Here is a 23,198-nt window from a genome sequence, read left to right as displayed (position 1 = left end):
TTATCCATTATCTTATTAACCTTGAGTCTCATAGGAAATCTTGATTTCTTAAATAATTCCTTCTCATTCTTGGATTTAGATAAAAAAAAAGCTATTTATAATTTCACACAAAATTTTCAATTCGTTTACACCCTGACCTGCATAGCTCGCCAAACTAGCAGGCTCGCCCAATTCCTCTAGTCTATTTTATTTTTTATTCTTTATTTTTTAAATTAAAAATTAAAAAAAATAATTTAATTGATCAAATTTTCTATATTATATTTTTGTAAAAATATATATATAAAATACTAATGAAATTTAAATACTTAACACTTACAAATCGAGTTCTAATTATTAGTTATAATTTAATAGGTAAATATAATAATTATTTTAATTTATTCAATTAAAAATATTAATTAATATTAAAAAATATTTATAAGAATATGTTTTTATTATTTATTTGCAAGCATATATATATATATATATATATATATATATATATATATATATATATATATATAACAAGTAAGATTTGTAATACGTGTTATTTTGAAAAGTAAATTGTTTTATACGTGCCTTTTTTTTAATGAAAACTATTTTTTCTAATATCTGACAAATCCATTATTAATTATTAGGAAAAACACTTCCAATATATATTTATTTATTATGAAAAAAATTAAAATTTAGTTATAATAATTATTAGAATAAAAAATACTATTAAATTATAGAATTCAATCATTTATTGTAGGTAATTTTTTATTTATTTTATTGAAAAAAATTAAAATTTAGTTATAATCATTTTAATTTTGAAAATTAATAAAAAAAATTAAGGTTAAATATGTTTTTGGTTGCTTAACATTAAGTGAAAGTTGAAATTAATCCCTTTTTGACTTGACGTTTCAAACGTGTTTTTCAGTTAATATTGAAAACAGAAATATGTCAAACGGTGTAAACAACTAAAATGCTATCATGAAACACTAAGTTTATTTGATGTTTCAAACACGTTTTTCAGTTAACATTGAAGCAAAAGTATATTAAACGATGTAAACAACTCAAATGTTATATGAAATACTAAGTTTATTTGACGTTTCAAACGCATTTTTTAGCTAATATTAAAATAGAAATATTTCAAATAGTATAAATAACTCATATATTATCATGAAACATATTTGAAATGTCAAATAAACTTAACAAAATTTGGTTAAAATGACTAAATCTATGCATTTATGTACTGGACCTGGTCAACTTAACCATATAAATGACAACCCTCACATATATGCCGGAAACAACCCAAGTACACGAGTTGGGCCGGCATGGACTAACAACAAAACGGCCAACCTAGGACAGTGTGCGGCCAAGGACGACATCCGACAAGTTGAGAAGTAAACGGATTAGACCGCTCTTAAAGACTTAGTAAAATGGAAGCCCCCGTGTTCAATAGGTCTTAAGGGCTTGGGTTAAGGCCCATACCCACTCACAGCCCAAGCTAGAGCCCAAGCCAAGGCCCGGCCCATAGGATAATCAGACATAATTAATGCTCTATAAATACGTGTGAGCCCCAGTAATTAAAGGTACGCATTCATTAATCACAGATTTGACCTTTTTGAGAGTTTTGACTCACTCGAGCTTCGGAGTCTTTCTGTAGGTAACCCCTCCTGGGTCCAAACCGACATGTGTCAACCGGGAAGAGGCCAACTGAGGAGATAGCGGACTACATGGGTAAGGTGACGCTTGTGCCTAACTTATCTTGTTTGTTCTCTGCAAGAACAATTGGCGCTCACCGTGGGGCACGAGACGAACACCTTTAGTACCCATTTTTCTCCGAAGATGGTTTCCACCCATAGCAAAGCAGGAGTGAACAAGCAAGCGGATGCTGGTCCCTCAGGAACTGCTGGCATCACCCCTGAGCTGGCCGCCATTCTTGCCTTAGGCGAAAGATCGAAGCTGATCCCACCCTAAAGGGAAAGGCCAAGGAAACCTCTGAAGCTGCAAGGTCCCCAGCCTTCCAGCCCACAGAAGAGGAAAGCGAATACAACCCCACCCCTCACATCTTCACCACCACCCAACAAACACCAATTCCTAAAATCTATGCATTTATAAAGTTAAAGAGCTAAATTAAATTAAAATTTTGAAGATGAGCTTATCCTAATTTTTTCTGAAAGATAGAAAACCAAAAATATATATAACTAAAAAATAAATAACAAAAAATTATATATAAAATATTTATTAATGTTATGAATATATGTTAAAAAGATTCGATTTAATCTTTTCAATACGCTAACATCGTAACTGTATATATTACTGTTATTTTGTGAAATTTTTTAATATTTTATTAATTTTAAAATTTTTTAAAAATACATAAATTATTACGTATCAATAGTATAATTTTATTTCATGTTAATTCATAAATTTTCAATTTTACTTTTTATTTTTTATTTTGTTTATTTAAAAAATTAGAAATTAATTGAATAAAAAACTAATAAGAGAATCAAAATAACACGTCAAACAGATTAGACGACTAAGCCTAAAATAAACTTATCGGAATTAAAAATATTTTCAGCAAAAGGGACAACAATAATCAGCTGAATGAAAAAGGGCATAGGGCTCAACCTCGAAAATTATAGCCAAAACGTTGTTCGGTGACAGATCTCTCTCACTGCGCAAACTCCTTTCGTTTCCATGGCTTCAGCGCTGCAGAGACTGCTGCGAAAACCACCATTACTACCCTTTAAATTCATTTCTGCCGTTAACCCTTCTTCTCAGCTCCAAAACCCTATTCTCACTGTTCCTTCACACTGTCACCCTCAACCTTCTCCCACAAGCCCGGCTACGCAGCAATTCGATGCTCCCACGGTGATCTTTCCCAGTTTTCCTTTTGGGTTTTTCCCAAAACCCGTTTTTGATAGTGGGGTTCGTTCCCTGGATGATGGGGTGGAAGAAGATTCTGGAACCATGTGGGCGGACAGCGTGAAGAAGAAGCGGAAGCGGAAAATGAACAAGCACAAGTACCAGAAGCTGAGGAAGCGCATGAGGAGACAGAGTTAGAAGGTGAGGGTTCAGTGCTTTTGATGCCCAACAGAAAAAACAAGGCAACTTTGAACTTGATCAATGCATTTTTCTTTATTTTCTTTTAATGAAAGAATGACGGTATCTTATTAGTTTCTAGTGAGAGGAGAGTTGAAGGGTGAGAAGAGATGTTTAATGTTCTGTGACAATTAGTTGGAGTCCAATTGTTTTGGATTTCTCTTTTATGATTTTTGCTTAGTTTAAATGTTGCTATTGCACTTTATTTGGTAATTCCCTTGCTAGCTTAGAATAAATAATGTATGCGATGACAATCTAAGAACAAATCGGTTTTTATGATATGTTTGTCGATTTTTGTACCTCCTTGGTTTAGTGCTCTTGGGAGAATGTTTCTGTTTGGACTCTGCAAAGACATGGATGTTGTTTCCTTACCATGAGCACTTCTTAAAAAGAAGACCAAAAGTGAAATATTTCATAAGCTAAAGTTTGTGTATACATAATTGGTGTTTAGAAACTTTCTCATGTTATCTTCTCTTAAAGTTAATGTTCTTTACTCGTTAGTCATGCATAAGCTGATTTTAGTTTATAGAAAAACTTGTTTCATTTTCTTTTTCTCTTAGAACAATTTGTGGAAAGTTTATCTAAAGAAGTCTTGCGCATATGGGTAACAACTTTTGACTTGTATGTGCTTCTAACACATTACAGGAACCTATTGTTTGTGCTTTATGATGACATTGAAGTCTCAATTTTCATTTGTGACAAGGAAGTTGAGAAACTTGGATCAATGAGAATTTTTCTTTCTTTTTCTTTTTGTTCTATAGATTTAGATAAGTTCCACTTTGCGTAGGAAAACAGTAGGACTTATTGCTAGATTTGTGCATATGATCATGTATCATCATCATATGATACAAAACAGTTGTAAAGGAAGATGGGTATCTAGTTCATGGAATGACGCCTCCTCTGTAGAATTGTAGGAATCACAAGCACTTGGGTTAGATGGGGAAAAGGCGTTCTGGTAGAGGATTGAATCTCTGACATCAGCGTTGGGTCAGATCATGAAGATTTGGATTGGTGCTAATTGAGATAGAAGCATGTTGGTTTCTTAAGTTATATTAAATCTGTCTTCTATTTTAGTGTTTTGTATTTAACTTTCAGCCAAGGGAAGTTCTCAAGCTAACAAGTATGGAAAATAATGTGTTAATTCTTTCTTCTATTTTAGAGTGTTGGATTTTTAAGTTAAGTCTGTCTTCTGTTGTATAGTTCTGTAGTTAACTTTCAGCACAGGAAGTTCTCAAGTTTTCACCTTTGGTTTGACTTTGCATCTAGATGTTTCCAGAACATATAACCTTGTCCAGTTTTCTATTTTTTTTTTAATTTTAAATAAAAAAACCATGCTGATGGAAAATTTAGAAGCTCTCTTTGTGTATCAAGTAACAGTTTTAGTAGTTGAGTATTAGAAATCTGTATTATTTAAATGTATTACATACTGTAGCTACTAGCTACCCAAGAGTCATTGTTGTATTTGATAAGTGATATTTCTGCAAAAGTCAATCTCATTATTAGGGGTCTATGTAATGAAAAATAGTTCTGATGTCAAGAATTATGTTACATAAGAGTCTAGTCAGTTCTAGAATAATATATGGGGGTCTATAAAGTGTGATTCTCTGTGAAATTTATACTCATTGTGAATTTGGTGAACTATATTCAGTGACTTGGGATAGAATGTTGATCATATTGGATTTCTTTCCTCTTAAGCAAACCCTTTATTTACCCAATAGAGGTACCTATCCTATTTCCATTTGCTTTAACCCCTAATCTTAAACTAACTGCTGACCTGCATGAAGAATAATACATAACTATGATGACACTAATACGTGATATTCTGACACAGTAGCTTTCCTTTCTTATCTTTAAAATTTTGTTGTGTTTTGATGCTTATAGTTTTTTTACTTCACTCTTGTTTCACCTTTGCACTACTCTAGCAGAAGTTATGTAGACTTATTTGAAATTGGAAACAACAGAGGAAAATCTCTCCGAAAATTATAGATCTGCTTCATGCATGAATAATTTCCCTCAGGAACCTGTTTTCCCTTTTTTTCTTCAAATTTTAGTGCAATTCTCTGTGGGTTTATTGAATGTTTATGTTCTGAAACATCATAAAACTGAGAATGTAGATCCATTAAGGATGCTTTTTTTTCGATGTTTTGAATAGTACTTGTGAAATCTGATACTTGTGTTTCGCTTGTTTTAGAATAATTCAAGCAAAACATTATTAGGCATTTAGGTTAGTCCATTAAAATATGATGTCAAATGTCGTAGAATTTTTGAGGAAGAGATGAGAACTTATGTTCAGAAGGAGCAGAAATAGTTAAGCCAGGGATTGCACCAAAAGTCCCTGCGCAATGCACCTACAATGGAATTGCAAGAGTTCTAGGTTTTGGAAACTCTGAAGTATGCCTTTTTTTTATTTTATTTTTTTATATTGGTTCGAACGAACGACATTGATATTTTGCCTATCAGTTTAATCCTATGAAATATTAGATTCCTAATGAGCAAGATAATCAATAAACAACAATATTGACTTCTGCTTAAAATATACATTGGGTCATCAACCCACTGCCATTGCGAAATTCAAATTTGAAGAAACCCATCGAATAAAAAACAAGTCAACCCTAAAAATTGCAACAACAATCCTTTATTTAAACTCTGAAAAATCTAAGGAACTAAAGCAAATTATAATGACAGGTTACTTTACATTGCTCTAGTGAGTCATTTTTACCTAACCTAGAAAAGAAAGTCAAAATCCTTAATCTTGTGTTTGAAATTTTTGAATTCAAATAAGTTGTTTGGATGAAAAAATTAAAAGAAAATTGAAATTGAGAAATTTTAAGAATGTATTTTAAATTGACTAAAAAAAGATGGAAATTGAAACTTCACAAGTTGTGGAATTTCTCTTTGGTAAGGATAAAAAAAGTTCACAAGTTCAAAAAGTTGACTCGTTTTAAGCTTTGGTCGGGCTAATTCAACTTAACCTTCTACTTGGATTGGTTCAAATTGCCCCTTTGACTTGAGCTCATTGTGCTCAACTTTCTACATGAACTTACATGGCTCAACCTTGTTCCTTGTGATTTTGGTCAACTTTCAATTTGTGTCCACTTAACTACCATTGGTCTGGGCTTAGTCGACTCGACATGTGGCTTTACCCTACTCGACATGACCTTCGACTTGTGTCGACTCATTCTAAACTTCAATCAGGATCAACTTCTCGACCTTCGACTTGAATCAACTTGTCTCAAACTTCGGTCAAGGTTGACTCATCTCAATCTTCAGTCGAGCAGACTATTTAGACCTTTTGCTAACTTTGCTCTACCTGAGGCTTGACCTTTAACTTGAGCTTAGGTTTGACTTTCGGTCTACACTTACTTTTCTCGACCTTCGTCCTAGTTCGACTTATCTCAATGGTCAACTTGTCTTTATCTTCAGCTAATACCAACTTATCTTGACCTTCAGTTAGAGTAAATTCTTCTTGACCTTCGACCAGGGCTGACTAGTCTTAACCTCTAGCTAGGGCTGACTAGTCTTGACCTTTTGCCATGGTCGACTAGTCTCGACCTTTAGCCAAGATCGACTCAGTTAAACCTTCTGTTCGAGTCAACTTGGCTTGACTTTCTGCCTTAGTCGACTTGGCTTGATCCTTTAACTCAAATCGACTTAGATCAACCTTCACATTGAAGGTTGAACTGATTCAGCCTGAGGTGAAGGATGAGTGGAGTTGACCATGGTCAAGGGTCTAGATGAGTTGACTTGGGCCGAAGTTAGATTCGAAATAGCTCAATTCAAAGGTCGAGCCAAATATTTTTAAAATAGAACTTTGCCTTAAAAGAAAAATTAATTTACTTTATCCAAACAAGAAAATTGAAATTCAAGATATTTTGTTTACTCCATCCAAACAAACTATTTAAGAAATGTAGATAATTTAGTTGTAAGTAATTCAAAAATCATGTATTTCAATTTCCTTGAAGTTTAAAATTTCTTATTCAAACACAAGATCTAAATGATAGATTGGATATGACAATAATATGATATAATGACGTAAGCCCATTATTAGAAATTTTACATTAATCTTGGATATAATGGAATTATAGGATATAAGTGGATTATAATACAAAGTAAAGTGAAGTGTAAATTTATTAACACATGTTTTATGCTTTTTATGTAATATGAATATAATTTAAATTATTTTTTTCCACTAGAATAAATTAAAACCAAAATCCCTTTTTAAATTTAATTAACTTTTTAATTAAAATAAAAAAAGTTTAGTTTTACCTTTTAATACACCTGGACCATCTCTCACCTCTTTTCAATAGTCATTGCAGTAAAACTCGTATTGTGGAGTAGAATTAATGTATATTCTACAAAAATCCTTTTACTTTTTCAATCTTCTAATTTTCCTAAATTTAAGCTGATAAGTCTGCAATCTGTATCGTTTTGAAAAGATTTTTATGCTGTGATGAAACTATAACTGTCACGGTTAATTAGGAAAAATGGGTCTTTTTTTTTTTCTTTTTTGTCTCCGAAAAAGAAAAGGGTGAGAATAACCAGTAGAAACAGAAACATGGAAGAAACAAGAAACTGGCGCCAGATCGAAGACTGAAGCTCTAGGCATTAAATGGGTATAAAACCCCCTTTGTTTAGTTTGTGATATGTCAAACCATGGAATCCTATGCCAAGTTATCTACTTTTTAGATGTTTTATTAGTTAGATGTAATAGGATATTGTTTATTTCTTTTTGCACCTCTATAATTTTAACCTACACTTCACCTTTTTTGTATTTTAGAATGTATATTTTATAATAACTTTTTCATATTTTTAAATTGTACATTTCAAAATATATAATAAATAGTGTATTTTAAATTATATATTTTAAAATATAAAATTTATATTATAAATGCTATAATTCAAAATATAAAAAACTTATGCGGGTGTAGAGAAAAGGTTACTATCTTCTTTGGAAGGAGGAAGAAGAGAAACAAATTTGGGTGTAGATCTAATGTTTACTTAAATAATTTTGTTCTGTATTTTCAACTTTTGTTCCAGTTGTTCGTTTGGTTATGTTATCGCTCGTTCGATTTGTTTATCGATCAAGATACCTCTTAAAGAGGTTTCATTTTTTAAGTCAACAATGGTTCAAACGGTGTTAGCAATTAATATTGTAATAAATACAAGAAAAAAGTTTCAACAATCATACATTTTACTTTTATTTATAGTTTTCTATATGGGCATGTGATTAAGTTTGATTTAATCATGACTCAATTCTATTTTAAGTCTTATTACAAATCTATTTACTTGCTCCAACTCTCGCTCGACATGTCTCCTATGCGGTGTTGCTATGTAGACATGGCCAATGGACGTTTGTTGTTACATATTTTTTCATAATCTCTAGAGTGACCGTCGATCAACGTTATAACCATTTTCATAATCTCATCAATGATCGTCATATGGTCAGCCGATGACTGATTGACATTGCACATATTTTCATATGTTTAGCATCACAACTTGACTGATAGAAAAATATAAATCCCTAGCAAATCGATGGTCAACCAGCCCGACCAGTCCATAAAAGTTTGTCTCAAAAAGTTTGTTTCGGAAGATATTACATATGTTTTGGAAAACTAATTATGAAAATATTGTTTCAAAATGCATGTCACATGAAAGTTTATTCTGAAAAACATTTCATATGTTCTAGGAAGTTTGAGCTAGAAAATTCGTTTTAGAATGCATTTTATATATTCTAAAAAACATGTTTTAACATCTTGTTGTTCTGGGAATTTTATTCTGAAAATTTAAAAAAGCTTCATCTGAAAGTCACATGTATGAAGGATAAAAAAATTAGTTTAGAAATTATAAGGGTATATTTAAAAACTATGGGATTGCAAAAAGAAAAAGCCTTGACTAACTGTCTAAGATTCATGGAACAAAGGTCCAATCTAGGTATGTTCATATGCTCCTAATATATCTTTTTCCAGAATAATCATTATTCTCAATACTTCTAGAATTAGCGTTCATTCTCTTGTCTCTTTCTTTAACAAGATAGATACCCAGAAATAGTTACATGGAAAAAACAATTTTTTCCTATTTTTTATTCTTTAAAATTTGAGGTGGATCTGATTTTTCTATGTAACTTATCTTGGTTGTTGGCGAGGGTCGGAATCAGATTTTATGTGGTTAAAGATTCATGTGTTTATAGCAACATTTATTTAGGTACCCCTAGTTCTTGATAAAAAGGACAAATTTTGTTGTGATTTCAAAAATCATTTTAGATATGTTTGGATCTTCTATGTACCATCTACTCCCAACTGCATTCAAAAACAACAATTTGTAGGTGTAATATTTTAGAAAATATGATTACTAAGTACAAAATAATGTCAAAAAACCAAAAGTCATCTTAAAAATATTAAAAGTTAATCAAGCGTATTTTTAGACATGACTAAAAATAATATTCTAGTTATAATATTTCTAGAAATGATATTTCTAAAAATACAACCTAAAGCCAAATCATCGTATTAATGACGATGGTTGCTTTTGTATTGCCACTCCTTTACTTGTTGATCTGCAAATGTGATACCCACTTAAATATTTATTGCGTCAAAATACCACTTTCTTAATGGTATTAATCAAATGAAGACTAAATTATAAATTTTAAAAATGTTGAATTTTTTTTTTATATTTTATGAAAGTTATTAAAACAATGGGTTAAATATGTTTTTAGTCCCTTAAGTTTTAGTGAATTTTAGAATTAGTCCCTCTTCGAAACTTTATACCTATTTAGTCCTTCATCTTTAGAAATGTGTGGATTTAGTTCTTCTTACCAAATTTTATGAAGTTTATTTGAAATTTTAAACGCATTTTGTGATAATATTTGAGTTAACATTGAAGCAAAAATGTTTCAAACAGTGTAAATAATTCAAATACTATCATGAAATGCGCTTGAAACGTCAGATAAACTTAACAAAATTTGACTAAAAGGACTAAATTCACACATTTTTAAAGATGAAGGACTAAAAGTTTTGATGAGGGACTAATTCCAAATTTCGCTGAAACTTGAGGGATCAAAAACACATTTAACCCTAAAACAATCTTCAGATAAATAACACATAAAGTGTGTATTATATGATAAATAGAGTTTAATTAATCAATGACTCTGATAAAGACGAGGTGAGTGTCTTAGGAGGATCATAAGAAACACGAGTGGAGCTATTTCTTTGGTCTGGACGACTCGTAGTTTTTACCTTGATTTGAGGAGTTTTTCAAGTTAAAAATCCTGGTGCCTTTATTTGTGATTGTAGTGATTTATTATTATTGCTCTTTGATTGTTGCTCCTCATAGATCCTTGCAAGTTAGGGGAAATTATATCCGCTGAATTCTCTAGAATATTGTTTATGTTGTTGTTTTCCCCATCATTTCTAAGATGGACATGGACCTTCGGTTAAGAGCTATAATCTTAAAAAAACAATCTATCAAGACAAAATACATAAGTCTAAAAAAAATTAAAACATAAAGAAATTTTAAATAAACTACGAAAGAGTCTCAATCAACAACACAAATTAGTACCAACACCCAACCAAATAGCAAAGCAACAAAGCTTTCAAATAGAGGGGAATAAGAGAAGAAAAACCTATAAAATCTCTACTGCAGTAAGAAATTAATATCTCCCAACTTATACCTCGTATTAATGATTCGATCGGTCAAAATGAAGAACAATGTGTTCCGAACCTGCTGTAAAACTTTCAGCCTGATCCAACGGTGAATGAATCCGCAGTGCCAATTTTACGGTGGCAACTCAGTGAAAAATGTGAACATAATTTTCCCTCTACCTCTCCCTCTATGTGCTAGGGTTTTCAGTGTGTTCTGACTCTATTGTTCTGCCTCTCTATTTATTTTGCAGTCCCCTCTCCACTAGGTTAAGTGAGACATGAGCTTCTCAAGTTTTGGGCCTTTTCTCCATATTGGAAGGGAGCCCAATACCCAACAAATCTCCTATTCACAATTATGTGGAGATAATCGCCAAACCGACGATCTCACAATAAACTTCAAACTTCCATCTTGGCAATGCTTTAGTCATCATATCAACACCATTATCATTTATATGAACCTTTTCCAACTCCAACAGCTTAGCACCCGAAACATCATGTATCCAATTATACCTCACATCAATATGTTTGGATCTAGAATGGAAAGTTGGATTCTTACCAAGATGGATAGCACTTTGGCTATCAACGAACAATGAATAGTTATCTTGCCTAAAACTAAGCTCCTACAAGAATTTCTTCAACCATAGCAACTCCTTGCATGCTTCAGTAATGGCAATGAACTCCGCCTCTGTAGTAGACAATGCTACACACCTTTGTAGTCTTGATTGCCAAGCCACAGCTCCCCCTACAAATCTGAGTATCCCACCAAATTAGGCTTATCACCTCCAAAACAAAGCTTCATACAACAGTACCATGAAGATAGCTCAAAATCCATTTCACAACATTCTAGTGCTCTTTACCTGGGTTTGACAAAAATCGACTAACTGTACCAACAACATGTGCAATATCTGGTCTCGTGCACACCATTGCATACATCAAACTACCCATCGCAGATGCATAAGGAACTCTGCCCATATATGCCTTCTCAGCTTCATTTGAAGGATTTTGTTTAACACTCAATTTAAAATGAGTAGCAAGAGGAATGCTTACGACTTTCGCATTTTCCATATGGAATCTCTACGAGACCCTTTTAATATATTGTTTCTTCAACCTGTTAATTTTGGAAACATCTTTCCCAACAATAAGCATGTCACCAACATATAATAACAGGATAATAAAGTCATCATTAAAAAAACTTTTAACAAAGACACTGATGAGTTCAAATTTTTGCCCTCATTTAATATTTAAATTTGGGGATTTAATTGAATTTTCTGTGCTTAAAGATTTATTTAATTAGGATTTGTGATTATTGGATTTATTGAGTAAGTTTGGTAATAATGGCGTAAAAATTGATTTTAGTTGCATAAAATATTATTGGATATTCTAACGTTTGTTAATGCAGCTGGAATTTATTTTTGGTCATTAATAGTGTGGATTTGAAATATTCAAAGTTACAAAACAAGTCCAAAATCAGGAAATTCTGGAAAAGAATAAATCAGAAGTTAAAAGCATCCCCAGATTTTATTTGCACACTCCTTCTAAAGTGGACCACCAAAAACCTGTTTTGCACCCCCAATTTTTACTAAGTTGCACCCCTCCTACCACTTAAACTACACTCAACCAGATCACGCCATGTGGCAATCCTCAACTTTTAAAATTAGCCAACCAGAACAAGCCATGTGTCATAATCCTCCACTCACCAAATTGACCAGTCAGATCTTGCCACGTCATCATCTCCTCCATCTCACACATGAAACCCTAACCCTAATTTTCTCCTCTCCTTCCATCACCATGGCAGCCGCCACCCTTACCGGCAGCAAGTTTTCCGACCACCGCGCCACCATCTTCCTCCACACTAGCACCTGCAATGCATCCAGCAATCATGTTCTCCGCAGCGAACTAGTCACGACCACCACATCGGAAACAACACTCACGAATGTCCACCGCTTGAACCTGCACCATTCCAGTAGCTCTGCAACAGCGTACCACCGCATCACACTCCATTCGCGCATCCACTCCATCTCCACTCCCTCGCGAGCACACAGCGAGTCAGCCCTGCACCGTGCGAGTCCTTTCGAGCCTCCATGCGTCAGCCACCACAGTTTCTGTATCTACACCAGAACTCGTCGGAGAAATGCCTACACTAACCTGCAGCCAGAAAACGCAGCAACGTCTTTGCACGGAGCAATCATCACCACCATTTTCGCAAAACCTGCAATGGCAGCACCACAGTTTCAACCTCCATGGAAGCACCGCAACTTCCTTCTTTCAGCCACTGTAGCAGCGAACACAGCAGACCAAATTCGTTGCCAACACCACCACAGTTTCGACGCAGATCTGAAACACCATCAACCACCGCTGCAGATCAAACCAGATGCAAACCGCAACGTGCCACCATTTTTGTGGAGCTAGAACGGAGAAGAAGAGCTCGCCGGAGAAGGTGGAGCAGCCGCGTCGTCACCCTCCATGCCGTCACGCACAGCCAAGGGAGGGAGAAGAGTGTGAGAGTGAAACCCTAATTTTGGGGAGAGACTCTACGCCACGTGTCAGGCTGCTATTGGACAGTCAAACTGGTCAACTGGTCAACACTGGTCAAATGGTCAAAGTCAGCAGTCAACTCTGGTCAAAACTGCAAAAATGGTTAAATAAGAGGGGCAGAATTGGAAATTGGACAGAAATTAAGTTGCTAATTAATTAAATAAAAATAAAAGATTTTAGCAACCAACAGATAAAGCCCAAAGTCCAGGTGAAACCTATATAAAGAGACTTAAGGGAGCAAAAGCGGAACAACTGACAACTTACAACTTAGACACTTAGAACTCTCTGGTTTTGGCAGACACCGTCATCCATCACATCTCTCATTCTCTCTTTTATTTTCTTTCCTTCGTCGTATATTATCATGTATTCCATCAAAGCCATGGAGGGCTAAGCTTTAAGGGTTGATTCCACTGTAATTTCTTAACTGGATTCTGAGGTTAGATGAACTTATGTGTTTGTTATTTTGATTATTGTTGTGGTTTTTGTTTATCTATGTCCTTTGCTTCTTAATCCAATAGAAAATAATGATTTTAAATCTACATGCATGCTAATCATATGAGTTAAAAGGTTTTTAAATTAAATTGAGACTTTACTTTGATTTTATTTAGAAATTTTCATTTGATTAAATAAGTTTTTGCCAATAATTGAGACTTTACTTTGATTAGAGGTAATTACTTTAACTAAAATTAGTCAAGACTTTACTTTGATTAATTAAGTTTTCTATTTGGTGAAGAAACAAAGGAATAGACATGATTAGGCATAGTAAAATTAATTGAGACTGTACTTTGATTGAATTTACTATGGACAATCTAACAATTCTCACTTTTAATTGAGACTGTACTTTGATTAAAAGTGAGAATGCCAACAAATGAATTGAGTCTTTACATTGATTGATCTATAAATCAACAACAATAATTAATTTAACAATAATCTCTAGATAACCAATGAAGAATCTTATTTAGAAAAAGCAGTGGAATTGACCTATTTACTATTACTGTGTTTACAATCTTCCGTGTCATTTTCTTTGCATATCAAAACCCCCTATTTTTATATTTGCTAGTTTTAATTGCATTTTTAAGAATCAAATATTTGAGATCAATTCCGTATTCGTTGTGAGACGACTCAGGGCTATCTTAACCCTAACTATTTTGTTCACTACTAACTTGGCAATACTGAAGTTGCTAAAGTTAAGTAGTGGTAATTTGATCACCTAACGACAGCGATATCAAACACAATGATCATAAGTAGTCTTTTTGTAGCCTTGCTCACATATAAAAGACTCAAACTTCTAATACCACTACCTTGTAGCCTGCTTCAAACCGTATAGACTCTTCCTTAGCCTACACACATAATCTTCCATGCCTTCAACAAGAAAACCATCAGGTTGCTTCATGTATATCTCTTCCTCCAAATTACCATGAAGGAAAGTTTTCTTTACCTCCATCTGCTCAACCTCCAAATCTAGAGTAACAACTAAACTTAGCACATTTATGATAGATGACATTTTCACCACAGGTGAGAAAATCTCATTGAAATCAACACCCTTTTTCTGTTTTAAACATTTCACCACCAATTTGGCCTTTGGAAATGTAGAATTAGCATCTTGTTTCATCTTGAAGATCCACCTGTTTTCTAAAGCCCTTTTTCCCTTAGGAAATTTCACCAAGTCATAAGTGTGATTATCATACAAAGATTTCATTTCATCTTGCATTGCATCCAACCACTTTTGTTTTTCTTCACTCTCCAAAGCCTCTTCAAAAGACTCAGGTTTTCTACCGTCAATCAAGGTTATGTACTCATCACAAGAATACCTTGTAGAAGGTTGTTTCTGTCTATTAAACCTCCTGAGTTGGACTTGAGGTGGTTTAGGTATATCACCAAGATCATCATCATCATCATGTTCCTCTTGAACATCATCAATTAGAACCTCTACTCCACTTCCAACATGTTGATCAACAACATCACCATGTTTCTCATCATCTTGAGCTTCCGTTTCAACATTCTTCAGATTGTGAGCGGACAACCTCATCGGACCATGAGTGAGATTACTATCTTTCTCGGGTGTGGTCTTCTTCACCTTATCAATGTATTCAATGGTCTGGTCTTCCATGAATTGTACATCATGACTTCTAACAAGCTTCTTCTCAATAGAATCATAAAACCTGTAGCCAAATTCATCCCCACCACAGCCAATAAAGATGCACTGCCTTGTCTTCGCATCCAACTTGAATCTTTCATCCCTTGGAATATGAATAAATGCCTTGCAACTGAAGACATGCAAATGATCATAACTTGCATTTTTGCCAAACCAAAATTTTATTTGGCACTTCACTGTCCAGAATCACAGTAGGAGTGAGATTGATAACATGCATTGCCGTGTATAATGCCTAACCCAAACAATGCTTGGGTAATTGAGCATTTGAGAGCATACATCTCACCTTCTCAAGTAACGTCCTATTCATCCTCTCAACTAAACCATTCAACTGAGGAGTTTTAGGAGGAGTCTTCTCATGTACAATACCATGTTTGCGATAAGCATCGAAGGGTCCATGATACTCACCACCATTGTCAAAATAGATGCATTCAGCTTTTTCCATGATTGCCTCTCAACCAAGGCATGAAATTCCTTGAACTTATCAAGTACTTGATCCTTTCGCTGAAGTGCATAAACCCATAGCTTCCTGGAATAATCATCAATAAAGGTAACAAAGTAAAGTGTACCACTAAATGACTTTACCTTTAACGAGCCACAAACATCAGAATGCACCAATTGTAACAACTCTGACTTCCTTGAGGTCGGATGCTTCTTGAAGGACATTCTGGTTTGCTTGCCATCCATGCAATGAGAACATCTCTCCAATTCTGCAATTTTTAGCCCTTGAAGAACATCCTTTTTAGCTAAACAATTCGGCCTTTTTTCACTTATATGACTAAGCCTCCTATGCGATAAAGATGCCTCCATATCCATGGCATTCATAGTGTATTTAGTAACCAAAGCTTTTGTCCAATATAGTTTGGTTGATTTTTCTCCTCTAGCCACAACCAAGGTACCTTTGGTGAGTTTCCACTTTTTAGAACTAAAGTGACTATCATAATCACTATCATCAAGCATCAGCACAAAGATTAAATTAAAACAAACATCTAGAACATGTTTGAATCCTTTAAGCAACAACTGCACTCCCATGTTGGTTTGCAAGCAAACATCACCAACACCAATCACTTTAGACTCACCATCATTACCCATCTTCAACACTCCAAAATCACCAGAAGTGTAAGATGTGAACAACTCTTTCCTAGGTGTAACATGCAGTGTAGCACCACTATCAATAATCCACATGCTCTCATCAGATACAAGATTAATAGACTCAAAGTCACGAAGTAGAACAAGATCACCGCCTGTATTAGTAATGACACTATCATTGCCATAATCATTCTCTTTCTGCTTGCCCTTTTTGTCTATATTGTCCTTTTTCCACTTAAAACAGTATTTCTGAATGTGCCCTGTTTTATTACAATAATGACACTTTATATTCTTGTATCTTGACTTGGACTTGCTTTTGTTTTTCTCTCTACCACCTTTCGGTTCCTTTTTCTGATTTCTCCCCCTAATTCCTATAACAAGCATATCAGATTGAGATGAAGAACCATGTGCCTTCCTTCTCATCTCTTTATTAAGAGCACCATTCTTTGCCATCTGTAAAGAAACAATGCCATTTGGGGCGAAGTTTGTAAGTGACCCAAAATATCTCCCAAGACTCTAGTAGAGTATTCAATAGCCATAGTCTCAAGAATTCATCATCAAAGTTTATACCCATTCTTGATAGTTGATCTAGGAGCCCTTGAAACTCATTTAAATGATCAGAAATAGAAGAATTCTCCCTGTACCTCAAATTCATCAAGCAATTCAACAAATATAGTTTACTATTGTCCGACTTAGAAACATACAAAGACTCAATCTTCTCCCACAAAGTTCCAGCGTGTGTCTCATTAGCAATGTGATTATAAACATTATCTTCAACATATTGCCGAATAAAACTACATATCTGTTGGTGCTCAAAGTCCCATTCTTCATTAGACATAAAATCTGACTTGTGTGTAGCAAATACGAGAAGATGCAACTTCTTCACAAACAACAAGTCTTTCATCTTTCCCTTCCACAAGTGATAATTTGAACCATTCAATGCAATCATATTTGCTTTTGCCTCCAGCATTAAAGTAAGTAAATATAGCCCAACCAAGAGCTCTGATACCACTCTGATCGGGAAAAGACCAACATAAACAATAAACTAGAGAATGCAGCGGATATAATTTCCCCTAACTTGCAAGAATATATGAGGAGCAACAGTCAAAGAGAAACAATAATAAATCACCACAATCACAAATAAAGGCACCAAGATTTTTAACGTGGAAAACCCCTCAAATCAAGGGTAAAAACCATGAGTCGTCCAGACCAAAGAAATAGCTCCGCTATAATCAACAAGAGAACAAAAGAGTCTCAATCAACAACACAAATTAGTTCCAACACCCAACCAAATAGCAAAGCAACAAAGCATTCAAATAGAGAAGAACAAGAGAAGAAAAACCTATAAAATCACTACTACAGTGCGAAATTAATATCTCAAAACTTAGACCTCGTATCAACGATCCGACCATTCAGAATGAAGAACAATGTGTTTCGAACCTGCTGTAAAAGTTTCAGCCCAATCCAACAGTGAATAAATCCGTAGTGTCGATTTTATGGTGGCATCTCTGTGAAAAACATGAACAAAATTTTCCTTTTTCCTCTCCCTCTATGTGCTAGGATTTTTAGTGTGTTATGAATCTATTTCCCTCTCAACTAGGTTAAGTGAGACATGGGCTTCTCATGTTTTGGGCCTTTTCTCCACATAGGAAGGGAGCCCAATACCCAACAGGAAGGACATAAGAATCAAGAGAGATCATTTTGACCTTCTAAAATATAAAGAGATGAACTCTTGCTCTCTAAGTGAAGGTGGTCGGACCTTTTGTTTGCCCTACTTTTTGGAAAGTGTGTATTGTATTTTTCTCTAGGTTGGTTGAATATTTTGGTGATATATACTTGTTTTGGCCATGATCCTTGTTTATAGGAGTGTTTTTCTCCTTTAGTGTCTTATCTTGAATCTTAGTTCAAGCGGCATCAATTACCACTTATCTTTGGTTGATTCATCCCCCAAGTGGCACGCCACACCATTTTCACCATGACCTATCTCATTTATCTTAATTTGTTTACTTTCAAGTTCAGGTCTATTGTTTTATGTAATGCCCTTCCTTATTTTTTTCATTATTTAAATTCCTCATTTCTTTTTTAATCCATTAGAAATAAACCTTCGCACTGAGATAACCTTTGAGGAGAAAGAGGGACTATGAAGGATTGATCAGTCTTTGCACTATAGGGATGCTTCAGAGATCGAAGCGGAAGAAACATAAGTTGGAGAAAAGATTGATTGAATTCGCAAAAGCGGAAAAACCCAAATCCATATGAGCTGAGCCTCTTGAACAACTTTTTCTCGGTCAAGATAGATAGGATTTAGCCGGAGGGCGGATTCCTCCTTTTGCTCCTCAGCCTACGGGGTATTAGCAGCCGTTTCCAGCTGTTGTTCCCCTCCCAAGGGATTATCTTTGTTTAGTAGTAATATACCTCAATTAAATTAATTGTAAAATTATGTTTGAGAATAAAATTTAGGTTAAAATACACATTTGATCCCTACTTTCGTTTAGTTGTGTCTGATATCGCTGTCATTAGGCGATCAAATTACCACTACTTAACTTTAGCAACTTCAGTATTGCCAAGTTAGTAGTTAACAAACTAGTTAGGGTTAAGATAACCCTTAGTCGTCTCACAACGAATATGAAATTGATCTCAAATATTTGATTCTTATAAAAAATGCAATTAAAACTAGTAACTATAAAAATGTGGGGTTTTGATAAGCAAAGAATAAATGACACGCAAATAAAAGATTGTAAACACAGTAATAGTAAATAGGTCAATTCCACTGCTCTTTCAAAATAGGATTCATCATTGGTTTTCTAAAGATTATTGTTATTGATTTCTTGTTTAAGATTTCAAATTAATCAATGTAACTTCTTAATTAATTTGTTGACGTCCTCACTTTTAACCAAAGTAACTTCTCAATTAAAAGCAAGAACTTTGTAGATTAGTCATAGTAAATTTAACCAAAGTAACTTCTCAATTAAACATTACTAGTGTTAATCATATCTATTCTTTTAGACCTTATATCTAGTAAAAAGTTAATTAATCAAAGTAACTTCTTGATTAATTCTAATCTAAGTTTCTACCTCTAATCAAAGTAACTTCTCAATTATTAGCAAAAACTTATGCAATCATTTGAAAGTTTCTAAAAATTAATCAAAGTAACTTCTTAATTAAAATTTAAAAACCCTTATATTCATATGATTGCTATGTTATTTAGATTTAACACTATGCTAACTTGCTATAATGTAAAATTCATTACTTTAACTAGATTAAGAACTAAAAGACATAGATGAAAAATAAATCTCAACAAGAATCAAAAGAACAAATAAATTAATTCATTTAACCTCAGAATCCAGTTAAGAAATTACAGTGGAATCAACCCTAAAAGCTTAACCCTCCATAGTTTGGATGGAATACATGATAATATGATGAAGGAAGGAAAAATAAAAGAAAAGGAAGAATGAGATATGTGGTGGATGATGGTATCTCCAAAACCAGAGAGTTGCTAAGTATCCCTCTTTTGATCCTTAAGTCTCTTTATATAGGCTTCAATCGGACTTGGACTTTATCTGTTCGGTTGCTAAAATATTTTATCTTTATTTAGCAACTTAATTTCTGTCCAATTTTCAATTCTGCCACTCTTATTTGACCATTTTACCAGTGTTGACCAGTTTGACTGCCCTATCAGATGCGGACACATGGCAGTGCATTTTCTCTCTCCAGAATTAGGGTTTCTGCCTCCTTTCTCCTTCCTCCACTATGGTTTATGTCGCAGGGACGTGAATGACAGCTGCTGCACTTCCGACGAGATAGCGAACGGTGATGACACATTACTGGCTCACGGTGCATCGTTCTTCCTCTCCGACAAAGGCTCGAACAGGCTCGCAAGTTGCTCGCTTGCTGGTGCTGCGACTGGTGCAACGTGAAGGTTGGTCGCGCAAATCTGGCACAGGTTCAGGTGGTGAAACTGCGTTGACCGACATTAGTGGAGCGTGAACTGTCATGGAGTTGAAGGTGGGAGAGAAGGATGGGGGTCGCAGGTACGGTGGCCCACGGTGGTGCAGGTTCAATGGAAGATGGTGGTTGCGGGTGGTTCGTTGCAAGTGGCGTCCTGGTGTTTTCCAGCAAGGTGGACGACATGGAGGTGGCTGACGGTGGAAGAGTGGTGGCTGCCGGCATAGTTGGTCATGGTGACTGAAATTAGGGTTAGGGTTTCATTTGTGAGATGAAGGAGATGATGATGTGGCAGTGTATAATTGGTGGAGATGTGTTTGTAAGGATAATGACACGTGTAACTTAGTAAAAATTAGGGGTGCAGAACAGGTTTTTGTGGTGCACTTGCAAGAGGAGTGTGTAAATAAAAATTGGGGGTGCATTTAGCTCCTGAATTATTCTTTTCGAGAATTTTCTGATTTTGGACTTATTTTGTAACTTTGAATATTTCAAATCCAAACTTTTAAGGGTTAAGTATGTTTTTAGTTTCTGAACTTTGATCCAAAATTGAAATTCGTCTCTGTCCGAAATTTTAATAAATTTTGGTCCCTAAACTTTAAAAATGAATTAATATAGTCCTTTTAACATAATTAAATTAACTTTTCTTTAAGTGTCGAACATATTTTTCAGTAGATATTGAACCAAGAATGTGTTAAACAGTGTTAAAAACTCCAATACTAGTATGAAAAGCGTTCGACACGTCAAAAAAATTATCATAATTGGGTTAAAAGGACTATATTCATTCATTTTTAAAGTTTAGGGACCAAAATGTATCAAAGTTTCAGACATGGACGAATTTCAATTTTGAGTCAAAGTTCGGGGACTAAAAACATACTTAACCCAAACTTTTAATGACCCAAATTAAATTCCAGCTGCATTAACAAACGTTAGAATATCTAATAATATTTTATGCAACTAAAATGAATTTTTACGTCATTTTTACCTTACGTACTCAATAAATCCAATAATCACAAATATTAATTAAATCAATCCTTAAGCACAAAAATTCTATTAAATCCCCAAATTTAAACATTAAATGAGGGCAAAAATTTGAACTCATCAGTGTCCATTTAGTCATAATATTTTTTTTTGTTCAAGTAGATCCCAATTTTCGTCATTTTTATTCAATTTGGTCCTTTTTTGCTAACGCCATTTAAATAATTAATGGTAATGAAAAGTGACTGCCATGTGTCACTTCGTGATTTTAATTTTTTTTAATTTTATATTCAATTTAGTACCTATATTCGTTATTTTTGTTTTAGTCCCATTTTTTTTTAAATGGAGTAACTTTGTCCTTCTCCAAATTGGGACCAATGTTTTTTTTTATATAAATGTTTTAATGATGTTTTTATTAAATTTCACATTTTTATTAAATATTTTTGGCTTAGGGTTATAATTAGTTTAAAATTAGAATGAAAACCTTAAGAATAAGTTTAAGAGGTTAAAGGTTACATAGTCACATAAAAGTAATAGTGTTACTGCCCACTTTAGATCAATGTGTTAGTCTTCATCCATAAAATTTTAGATCAACGATGTTACTCCTCATCCTTAAAATTTTCGTTCTAATTTTAAACTAATTGTAACCTAAACCAAAAATATTTAATGAAAATGTGAATTTTAATAAATACGTCATTATAACATTTATATAAAAATTTAATTTGGTCTAAATTTGGAGAGAGACAAAATTGCTTCATTTTTTTTAAAATGTGACAAAATTAAATAAAAATAACGAATATATGGACCAAATTGAATATAAAACATTGACTATGACACATGACATGTTGGGTTAACATGTAGACATTTTTTTTCCAAAAATTAAAAGAATAAGAAATAAAAAAATAAAAGAATATTTTTTTAAGAAAATGAAAAAAAAACTCTGGAGTAACACGTGACAATCACTATTCATTACTGTTAATTATTTAAACGACATTGGCAAAATAGGACCAAATTGAACAAAATTGACGAAAATTGACCAAATCAAACAAATTTTTTAAGAATAAAGAAAATAGGGTTTAAGATTAATCTCCATTGTGTATAAACCACACATAGGGTAATCTATTTATAATAGAGAGAGGTACAATTAAAAAGAGTAATTGAAAATAAATAAAGTAAATAGAAGATATTGTTTGATATTGTGATTAACAATATCTAACAATATCTTAATAATATCAACAATATCTAAACAATATCTAACACTCCCCTTCAAGCTAGAGCATATAAATCGTATGTGCCAAGCTTGTTACTGATCACTTGAGTTAACAAACTCAGTTTTGATGTCTGCAGACATTATCTTTTCCCGAATGAAATGACAATCAATCTCAATGTGTCTGGTCCTCTCATGAAAGACATGATTAGAAGAGCAGCCTGGTGTCACACACAAGTGTCATTTGAGTAACATCTCCAAATTGTAACTCTCTAAGCAATTGCTTGAGCCAAACAAGTTCACAAGAAGTTGAGGCCATAACTCTATATTCTGCTTCTATACTAGATCTTGCTATAACACTTTGTTTCTTACTTTTCTACGAGATCAAGTTACCACCAATGATGACTCAATACCCATATGTCGATCTTCTATTAGAAGGAGATCCTGCCCAATCAGCATCTGAATAGCAAATAACTCTTGTATGGTTATTAGAACTATATAACAATCCTTTTCCATGAGATCTATTAATATAATTCAAGATACGAATGACTACATTCCAATGATCTTCACATGGGGAATTAAGAAATTGGCTTATCAC

At 33.8% G+C, this 23,198-nt stretch overlaps 1 protein-coding gene across 1 annotated transcript; it reads left to right on the top strand.

Moving 5' to 3' along the window:
* Positions 1–2,539: 2,539 nt before the first annotated feature.
* On the top strand, positions 2,540–3,362 carry LOC114181121 (uncharacterized). Its single transcript, XM_028067476.2, has one exon. It carries the CDS (start codon positions 2,659–2,661, stop codon positions 3,022–3,024), a length of 366 nt encoding a protein of 121 aa, XP_027923277.1. The 5' UTR covers positions 2,540–2,658; the 3' UTR covers positions 3,025–3,362.
* The last annotated feature ends 19,836 nt before the right edge of the window (positions 3,363–23,198 follow it).

The sequence above is a fragment of the Vigna unguiculata genome, chromosome 4 (assembly GCF_037176805.1).
Source record: "Vigna unguiculata cultivar grain cowpea cultivar isolate G323 ecotype 2 chromosome 4, ASM3717680v1, whole genome shotgun sequence".
NCBI classification, from domain to species: Eukaryota; Viridiplantae; Streptophyta; class Magnoliopsida; order Fabales; family Fabaceae; genus Vigna; species Vigna unguiculata.
Note: the sequence above shows the minus strand (reverse complement) of the source record. Positions and strands in the feature narration are given on the sequence as shown.

Bases quoted from the DNA above. Each gene is read 5' to 3' on its own strand.
- LOC114181121 (XM_028067476.2), top strand. From the start codon at position 2,659: ATGGCTTCAGCGCTGCAGAGACTGCTGCGAAAACCACCATTACTACCC.